This window comes from Cyprinodon variegatus, unplaced genomic scaffold (genome assembly GCF_000732505.1).
Source record: "Cyprinodon variegatus isolate N-32 unplaced genomic scaffold, C_variegatus-1.0 Scaffold50, whole genome shotgun sequence".
NCBI classification, from domain to species: domain Eukaryota; kingdom Metazoa; phylum Chordata; class Actinopteri; order Cyprinodontiformes; family Cyprinodontidae; genus Cyprinodon; species Cyprinodon variegatus.
The window spans coordinates 937,821-948,507 of NW_015150503.1; the positions used below are offsets into that span (position 1 = coordinate 937,821).

Consider the following 10,687-nt stretch of genomic DNA (forward strand, 5'->3'; position numbering starts at 1 on the left):
GTTGGTCCTTAACCTGCTCTTGGCTGCTCCTCGATTGTTTTCTTTCCCCTTGGATTCCCTCTCGCCAGTTCCACCCCATTCAGCTCGTTAGTCCATCCTTTGTTCTGTTCTCCTTAAATACTCCACCTCTGCAGTCACTCAGTGCTGGTTCCTTCTCAATGCTGTACTCATCTACTCAGCTCATCTCCCCGTGGCTCCTCAGGCTCGTTTTTCCCCTGATGTCTCCATGGTTTTTAGTTAGTTTTCTGGAGAGAAGTTGCTTAGAGTTACAGAAGGCAGCTGCTTACCCCCAGGCTCACTTCTTGGGAAGTGGCCATGATTAACAATTAATGCCATACCATCACATTTTACATCATACAAATTATCAGATGAGGAAACATCCATGGCTCCAGCCTTATCAAAATATTACACTATGTTCTTAGCTGAAGGACACCGCTCTCATTTCATTCCCAAATATTTGCCATTGACATCAATTTGGACACGCTACAGAATTTACGGTTCTAGAGGTGGCCGAAGCGGCTGTTATCACCTAGAAGCTGCATATCATCACCCATAAGAAACCTACTAGAAGGTACAGTAGAGGACAGTCTGAAGCCATTCTATGGGACTGAAAACTGCTCAAATCTGCCATTTAATTGTTGATCACATTAAAATTAAATAGAAAAATTATCGATAACTTTTTCTCAACATTGCCTTATTTCAATGAGGTTAGTGGGCATGTATTTTTACATTATGCTTTTCGTTAGAGCGAGAAATTTCTTGTCATACATATAGTCTAACATTAACTCCATGACACTTCGAATACACAGAGGATTTACTGATCCAGTCTCACTGCTTTCAGTTTAAACCTTTGGAATTATTTTTCCAGGGTCTGTGGTAGTCGATGCCCCTAAACTCTGGCATGATTACAGCCGGTTTAGCCAGACCATGAAGAAGTCGGCTCTGTTAGTGTGTCCTTAGATTAATGTACCTAAATTAGTAAGAGAGGATGTGCAGCACATAAGTGCTAAGAGGGAATCTGAAAATAAAGGACTTTGAAAATGTATGGTGAGACTGCAAGGAGTAGAAAAAAGGGGCAGGCGTACAACTACATTTCAGCACCATATTAGCAGTAACACTGTGAGACTTTATGGTAAAAATTTTTTTCCTTCAGCGTAATTATAAGGTTATATTGCCACCAAGACAATCTGTTTGAACTACGGCATTCACTAAAAAGTCAGTTGGTGAATGTAAAGAGTTCATTCTCTGGGTTTAGCAGAGCACGCACTGCAGTTAGCAATGAAAACTGGATTAAACCTACCTGATATGTAACCAAAACCAATGCTGCGGAAAGACATATTGTGAGTAATTTCCGGCCGCACCGACTCGTTTAAGATAGAATCGTGCGTAATTATCCTACGTAGGACAATGATGACCACATGTTTTCACAGTTGGTTAGGGATTGCACCTCAAACAGCAGAACTCATTAGGATAAATCAGACATGTATGGATCAAGCAAAACTGGACAAGAGTTTGAAAAGGGATGATAATCTTTACATATAAAGCTTATAAAGGTTGATTTTGCATGATATATGCCGTTTAATGACTTTTTACATTAAAAGAGGCATGATGGAGTTGTCTCATGGTACTGCCACCTGTGGTCAACATGCAGAACTGCAGCACTCTTCTAATATTTCCCATAACTTGCTCTTGAACTTGATACGTTTTTTTTCTGGTTGTTGTTGTTTTTTTTCCTTTTTCACCAAACCTGGAATTGCCATTGATGTCTGAATTTAGTTGGATGTGTTAGCTTTTTGCTATACTCAAAATACACTCTTAACATTGATGCACTTAAGATCACATTTGCAGAACATTGCAGGAACTTCTGACCTGAAAATACATTCAGGAAAATGGCTACAGGCTATAGATGCATCGGTGCTGAACTACTTCGTTGTCGGTCTGTTCAAAAAATGATTATTTAAAAAAGAAAATTTGTTATAACGGGTGAAATCGAAATGACATTTTAAAGATATTTACAAGAAAAAGGTACATAATGTCTCTTTAACAAAATGGCAAATGAAATAGCTGGTTTATAATCAGTTAATTTAACTATATCGCTAAGAAAACCTTTAGAAGCAACAATAACATTTAGTTTTTAGACACAGCATTTTCTATTTTGATATATATCTTTTTAATATATAATGTAAGTTTCAAATATGTTTTTGTGTTTTATACACTTGGGTTTAGATGTAAATCATCTTAGTACCTGATTGAGACCAAATCAATATAATCTCCATCACTTTGCATTAGTCTGTACTTTTTTTCCCAAACCTTTTTTGTTATTTCGATTTACTTTATTTTGATTTTAGAGTTTGTTTGTTTTTTCAATCAGCCTTTTCTATGTTTGCAGGTACCTAATCCCTTCACTGGATCGTTCCCATGCCGGGTTCTACCGCTGCATTGTGAGGAATCGGGTGGGAGCCCTTCTGCAGAGACGCACAGAAGTACAAGTAGCCTGTAAGTGCACACGCTGACTAATGGAACAAATGGAACAGCGCATAGATCTGGAGTAAGAGGAATGGTGCATATGCTTAATTGCATGCAGAGTACACAATATGCCCACATTCTCTTTGGCTGCCTTTGTATCAAGGACTGACTGGGGAGGGACAGATGCTGGCGGGGTGAAAGATCTACCTGCATTTCATTGGAAGCGTTATCAACCCAGACAGCTGTTCCACTCAGCATTCTCATTAGATTGATTTTGTTGCCATGGTTCTTTTTAACTTTGCTTCATTTTAATATGACCGTAGCTTATTTCCGACTCCCTCTTTTGTCAACAACATCTGTTGTTTCTTTGCGGAAAGTGCCGCTCCCCTGCACCAAATTCCTGTAAATTTTTCCCCAGCCACTTTCAGGCCACTCAGATTCCTCCCGTCGTTAACAAGCTATTAGAGATGCACAGTGGAAGCGTCTGGAGAGCTGTCATGCTGTAACCACCCACAAACCTCTTAGGCTATCCCCCCCCATACCCATTCTCCTGCCTGGGTACACAGAGTTCGCTGATTTTTTTCTTTTAGGTTGCCAGGAAATTTGATTCAATTTCCGGCACAGTGTTTACCTGACAACGCAGTCAGCCAGGTGTGACAGGGAAAGAAGTGGGAAGGAGAAGGGATAAAGCAAACAGTACTGTTGACCCACATCTTTAGTGCTGGACAAACACAACATTAGTGTCAGCAACTCCCTCATTCTGCTTCTCCTCTTTCCTTAATGCATTTTGATTCCTCTATCACTGGCTCTTTGTGTTGCCACTTCCTTCCTCTGTTGACTTTGTTTTCTGACCACCACTGCTTTCTATTTATTTCTTGGCTTTCACCCCGCTGTCATTCACTCCCTCTGCACCCCTACACCTCTCCCATTTCCGTCATTCTTTTTTTTTCTGTTGCTCTTTTTTCTGTTGCCCAAACAGTGAAACATTTCGACAGAGATGAAAACAAAGGAAATTTGGGAAACCTGCATAAAGAAATGCATTCGAAAGACAAGGGAGACTCTGTAAGAAACAAAAAAGAGAAAGTTCTTATTGAAGATTTCTCCACTGATGCAGCACGACTGCATACGCAAAGACTGGGAAGGGGGAAACACAGAGAGGTATTAGAGATGGGGAAGGAAGGGATGGGGGACATCCCATCACAAAAATGTAGATCAAAGTCAAGGGGATTTGCAGACTCCCCCAGATTTTCATTTAAGCTCAGCAGCATGGCTACGGTGCAAAGCCAGATTACCTTTTTTTGTTATTCTCTTTGAAAAAGAGCGGGAGAGAGAAAAATAGGGTTTCTGTCAATACACAAGCACTCCAACATCGCAGGTTTGAAGTCCCTCACCTTGATCTCTGCACATTTCAGAGATAAATACATTCACACTTTTCCAAAACTTAATTGACTTTTTGATGTAATGGTTTGTTCATTTTGGATGAGTTTTCTATGTCAATCCCCCATCAAATTAAAGCGGTAAATACATGATTCCTTCTCCCTATGATTCTCTGCTGTTGACTGTATCAGGTTAGGGACAAATAAAGCCAGCATATTGGAGACAAATCTGTAAGAATTCAAAATGTGAGACAAACGATGGAAATAAAGCTGAGGGAAAGGTGCAAGCAAATCTGACTTAAAGGCAATTTAGCTTCCCCTTAATGTCCCTTTGTGACTCATTGCATGTCGCCTCTGAAAAAGGCTTTTATGATTTGATGTGGAAACCATAGAAACAGCACCACTCTGTCCGTCAAAGTAACATTCCAGAGCTCAAAGCGGATGGCAGCAGTCCTGAGGTCACTAAAAGAAAAATGACATAGGCATTAGTTTTGTTAACTCCATAGGTGTGGATTTTTAGCGTTCCTATGTTGGCTGTCATACCTATTGGCACTCTTTCACTTCGTGTTTGTGGTTTACTTGTCTTCCTCTAGTCATGGGCAGTTTTGAAGAAGGCGAGCGTGCTCAGTCCGTCTCTCAGGGAGAGGGCGCTGTCATTCCAGCTCCACGGATTCGGAGTTTCCCACAACCGCAAGTCACCTGGTTCAGAGACGGACGGAAGATTCCACCCAGCAGTCGCATGTAAGTCTTCTTTGTGCTTAAAGAGAATAGCATATTCATAGAGTTGGTTGAGTTTTATTCTTTTTTTTATTGGTCTAAATTTGAGATGGTAGTATAGATCTTATTGGCCAAGAACATGAAATAAAAGGGAAAGTTACTCAATGATAAGAAATTATCTTTCCATAAAGCTGTCATGATTCAGAACAGAAAGACCCAGTATTTAGGCAAGACAGAGGGATTATTCAAAACGTTTTTATTAAAACGATGGGCTACAAATCTGCAGTGGAAGCGGCTAGGGTGTCTGAGGCAAAAAACTTGGGAGAGTACAGTCCAAGCCCAGAGAACAAAGTATGATCTAGCCGGTGGGCTTCCAACTAGATGCGGCGGGTGCCGCCCAGAGTGTTCCAGATACTGCAGCCCCAGAGAACAAGCTGGAGTCCAAAGACAGGTCAGCAAACCGATCAGAATAGCAACAGGCAGGCTCAGAGGTCCAGGAATCCGAAGTCAGGTCAGGCAAACAGATCAGAATAGCAACAGGCAGGCTCAGAGGTCAAGGAATCCGAAGTCAGGTCAGGCAAACAGATCAGAATAGCAACAAGCAGGCTCAGAGGTCAAGGAATCCGAAGTCAGGTCAGGCAAACAGATCAGAATAGCAACAAGCAGGCTCAGAGGTCAAGGAATCCGAAGTCAGGTCAGGCAAACAGATCAGAATAGCAACAAGCAGGCTCAGAGGTCCAGGAATCCGAAGTCAGGTCAGGCAAACAGATCAGAACAACAACAGGCAGGCTGAGAGTTCCAGGAGTCCAAGGACAGTTCAGGCAAACCTTTCAGATGGGAACAGGAAGGCTCAGAGGTTGAGAGGCAGAACAGGTCAGTGTCAGGCAATCAGAAACACTCCAGTAAGTTAAAATCCCTCTCAACACTAGCTAAAACGAACAAGAACAATCTGAGGGTGATGACTGGATGTGAGCACTTTAAATAGAGGTAGGAACAGGAGGATCAGATGAACAGTGATTAGAAACTGCTTAGAGTTAGACAGGTGAATGGAATAGGTAATTAAGCCAGTCATCAGTGTCAAGATTATGACAGAAGCAAGATAATATCCTGTGACAAGATCTCTTCAATTTAGCTTATTGAGTAAAGTTAGAATCTTTAGAATTGCAGTGTGGACCCCAAAAAACATGGACGAAATAAAGAAAACTTACTTCTAGTGACATGTGGAAAATGAAATATCTAAAACCACCAAATGAATTGATCGAACTAACTAACTAACTTTATTTATTTATTTATTTTAAATACAGTGTAAAACGGTTTGGCTATGAAACACTTGAAGCAACACTATGTAACTTTTAGGATTAGGATTGTAACAATTCAGCTGATTGCGGAACACTGTTGACCAGCAGATTGAATGTCATGGAGTTACTTGTGAAGACATCACCACATTCACCTGTCTGGATGAAATCCTGCATGAGAGAATCAAAAATATTTCAGATCAGGTAAAGGTCAACTTTTAGATAATTAGCCCTGGTGTTTAAAGAACTCACATCGATGTTGAGTATTGTTCAATCACATGACCAATTCAGGAATGGATCTGACCCACTGAAGTTGTGTAGGCGAGATTTTAACAAGCACAACCCTCTGAGTGTCATAATTGAAGGTGACTTTGGACGAGAGCAACTACAGAGGCAGGAGAAGGTTTAAGAGGTTTTTTTGAAAAACAAGATAGTGGACATGAACTGGAAGCAGTTTGGTCTGGTCAGGTTCTTCTGGGCTTCTGCAGAGCAGATGAGACTGGTGAATGAGAGGAAACTGTGCTGGAGGATTTTGGTGGGGCTGACACTCACAGTAGAGAGGCTGTGGTCCGGTCTTGGGGGGGAAGTGTCCCCGGTGGTCCGTGTGCTGACCAGTACTCTCTCCCTGGTTGGAGGACTAGGCTTGGGTTTGGGAGGGCATCAGTTCGTTAACGCCACAGCGTTAACGAACTGATGCCCTCCTCCTGGTTCCAGCTCCTTAAGAAGGGTAGTGATCACCTCAGATGTAGTGCACCTGCCCGTCCATCCCTGCAGAGGAGAGAGAGAGAAAACCTGGCCTGCACCCGGATAGAACCCGGAGTGTGACACTGAGAGTATAGATAGAGAACAAGTCCTGTAGATTGACCTGAAAAATCACATGTATCTCTAAACAACCCTATTGATACAGTCAAAGCTGCATGGAGCAGTTTAATTCAAAGCATATTGGATAACAATGTTTAAGTCTGGGCCAAAGACTAATTAAAAATATTAGATGCAAAACTTGGTTTACAGATTTGCATCAGTTCAGATTTAAAACACTTACCTTTTCCAATTCTGCACTATTTTGTGTTGATTGATGACTTCCAGTCTCGATAAAACCCAAAAAACAATTTTTTTTTCATAATCAAAAGGTTTTACTTTAAAAAGCTCAAAGGGATAAATACGTTCATCACTCTTCTTGAGAGGAATCATGTTCTCTGCTTGTACTTGGATGTGGGCAGTAAAAAGTCTGTAATCTCTGTCTCATCACATCTGCATTTCTCTGCAGTGGGAGGTGACCTTGCTCTTAGTTAAAGCGAATCTTTCTTATCAACTCCTCTTCATCAGTAATCATACCCTGACCCTGAGTCTCACTGTGAGACAAGTGGACAGAGATTGTAAGCAATAGCTGGCTTGGGTAGATCTTGGAGAGTCTGGGTGCTACAGTTTGTCTGATTACACAAACTCTGGATAACTTTTATAAAACACCTTGAAAAGTGAAGAGTTTGGTGTGGCTGGACCCATTTGGGTGCTGTTTATGTTGTTAGTCATGAAGAATGTTAGCTGATAAACATGTTTTTCTCGTATTGTATGATAAAAGGACTTCATAGAACTGTTATTCCCATGCAGCATTTGTCCCTTTTATTTGACATGTACATTTATATGCAATCTTTCTGTTTTAATTGCAATTGCCCATATTCTAGATATTGTGCATTTTATGGCTTTGTTTCTGTTGCAAATGTTATATCAACACCATTCCTTGATTTTTAACTATTAATGGGAAGCCAAAGAAAGGTCATCTTTATATAGATAATTGTTGACAAAGTCAGTGTGTTTAATTTGAATTGGGCCAAAAAGGTCACCTTCTATCAGCTGATGAACAGGATTAGAATAATTTATACATCTGCAAGATAAGGGTAGTGCTGATGCCTAGCAGCAAAAAGGTTCTGGGTTTGATTCCCGGCCCCGGGTCTTTCTGCAGGGAGTTTGCGTGTTCTCCCTGTGGATGCGTAACCTGACTCCGCCAGATGGATTTGCTCCGCATATCCATCTGGAAACCTTCTGTTGAAGTAATTTTGGGAAGGGGCGAAAATACTGGTTAGCTGATTGGCCTATGTTGGTGATAGACAGGCCAAATAAACCAATCAGATCAACGAAGCATATGACGTACTAACAGAGCGACGACGAAAACACAACCACAAGCCAGTCGGGAGAAGAGCAAAAACATCTTTTCCTCTGAGAAAAGCCTCCAGAGCAGTGTTTTGCTCTTCTTTCAGTGAAGAAATACTCTGTAATTCCGATAAAACTTGCTCGATAGCCACGCTAACGCTAGTTTCATCGGCTGAAGTCACCATGTTCTTTAGACTGAACTGTTGCGCTACTCGTTGCGTCACTCCTCAACCCGCCTCAAAGCCAACGCTGATTGGACGTTCGTTTGGTGAACGGCTCCAAAATTTTCTTTAACGGAGAGTCTCCAGACTCATCTGCGGGTGAAACCTTGAAAGCTGGTCTCACTAGGCTAGTGGATGCGTGGGTTCTCTCCGGGTACTCTGACTTCCTTCCACAGTCCAAAAACATGACTGTTAGATTAATTGGCTTCGGTGTGTGTTGACAGGTCATCTTGACTGATGACCTGTCAAGGGTGTACCCAGCCTGTCACCCATACACTGCCATGGCCCTGACAAGGACTAAGCAAGGAGAAGATGATTGGAATGGATCTGCAAGATGTTGGAAACAAATTTATGAGTTTATTGTTTTGTAAAATTAATTACTGATTGGTTATTCTTGGGTCTACCTAAAAAGTTGATCAGACAGCCTCATTTGTTCCAGAATATTGCAGCCAGTGTCCTCCCCAAAACCAAGAAAGTGGACAACATAACCTCAATTCTATATTGGCTTCCCATATCTTTGAGAGGGGGATTTGATTTAAGATTGGACTGGTGCTCCTCATGTCAAAGGAGCAGCTGTGAGAGCTCAGGCTTGTGAATGTGAGTGTTTTAATAGCCCCTGTTTTCACAGTGACCGTTTCCAGGTCTACTATTGGCTTAATGTGGAGCATTTTGAGAGTTTGTCGGGGAGTTAGACCAATTATACAAAGGATCAGTACACATCAGACACAAACGAAACTAGTTTCTCCTCTTTTTTTGCTCTCTCGTCTCCTGTCTGATTAAAACAATTTCTGTCAAAGTTCAGGATGGTTGAACTTTGACCTTTGCATGTGTGGTAGCCCCTTTTGTGTGCTAGCTTTGCTTGATGCAACAAGTTTGCATCTTTGTGTGGAGTTTTCTGTTGAAAACCCGAAACCTGAAAAATCTGAATGGCCCATTAGCCTGTAGATCACTGAATGGCTTAGTTCTTAAATACATTACAGACTTATTGTCAGGGTATCAGTAGCTAAGCTCCTGGAATGCGGTACAAAACCAAGTTAAACATTTTTTATTTCCAACATGGTCATATGACATGTTTAACCGCAATTAGATTAATTACCTCATTGCTATTCATCTGTCACACAGCCACTGGAAAGAGAAGTGTAGTTCAATCCAACTGCAGGCGACCGGGAGATCAGCATTTTACCACGCTTAGGTCTTCACTCTGGTCCTTATGGGAAATGCTGTCTTCATTCACGCAAAACAATACAGCTTTTGTCCACTAGCGGGAGCCAAAATCAACCAAAACTGAAAGCTCTTTAGTACTGCTTTAAACAGAAATATATCCATCTATTCTAGTCTGTTGTCCAATGTTTCTTTATTTCTTTAGTGTGTCACTACAGTTTCCTTTTTTTCTAGTCTCATTATGTAAAGCACATTGAACTGTCTTTTTGCTAAAATGTGCTTTATAGATAAACTTCTCCTGACTTGCCTTTTCTAATATTAAACATAGGGTATGGGATTAAACATCAAGTAGTGCTGTAACATCAGTTCAAATAACATATTTTTTTTTAAGTTTATACTTTCTTTTTAGGATTTGTTCAACTAGAAGTTGCACTGACGTTATTCCAAAGAAGCTTTGTCACAATTCTTGTCTATCAGCCAAATACCTTAGTTCAATACAGTTATTAGTTTTTTTTATTCCTAATTGCTTTTAAGTGCTGATAGTTTTTATTTTTTCCAATTTTTTTTTTTTGGTATTGCTGATATGATACCTTAAACTCGTAATTGATTTCATAATGTATCAAAAGTATTGATCATTTCCTGTCCAGTTTAATTATGTTTATCATATTCTACATATTTTTCTTAAAGGATCAGATTATTTGTATTTTTCAGATAAATTAAAGGTAAAATAAAATAAAAAAAAAAGTACTGTACTTTAAATAATACTTTGACAGTTAAGAGGACAAGTTTTGTTGTCATGACATTAAAGGTTCAGAATATTAGTAAATTATCACTTATTTATTGCTGTCATGATTTTATCCAAAGATCTGACCAACATGCAGAAAACCTAACAGAGAGACCAGGGGAAGGTTAAACAGGTTTATTGAGAACTGGTAGAGATGGGTCCAATGCTGCTCAGGACACTGGCGAACCAGGACTGAAAAGTGAAGGGGAAGTTTCGGTGGTTAGTTCAGGCTCAGTGGGAAATTTGAGCTTCAATTTTCAAAAGGGAATAAAGGCAACAGGACTCAAGTTTCCAGAAAAGGTGTCTCTCTCTGAATCCAGTCCGTGTGGGTTGTTCCAGTAATTGACTTGCTCGTTGGAGGCCGGACAGGGTTTACCCAGGTTGAGGTGTTTCCTTAAGGAACGGAGGAGCTGACACTTAGATTTCCTACGGTACTTGAACGGTTTCTTGTGGAGATGAATCCCCTGCTCAGTGTGAAGCTCAAACAATCCTTTGGGAAAAAGTAGATCCAAACCTCCT

General features: G+C 40.7%; 1 protein-coding gene across 1 annotated transcript in view; it reads left to right on the top strand.

Annotated features, from left to right (window-relative positions):
• LOC107082320 (protein sidekick-2-like) overlaps positions 1-10,687 on the top strand; it is a 624,909-nt gene that overhangs the window by 432,690 nt on the left and 181,532 nt on the right. Inside the window, exons 3-4 of the mRNA XM_015370939.1 lie at positions 2,390-2,496; positions 4,436-4,583. Of these exons, the coding sequence (XP_015226425.1) occupies positions 2,390-2,496; positions 4,436-4,583 (255 nt within the window). The remainder of the gene's footprint in view (positions 1-2,389; positions 2,497-4,435; positions 4,584-10,687) is intronic.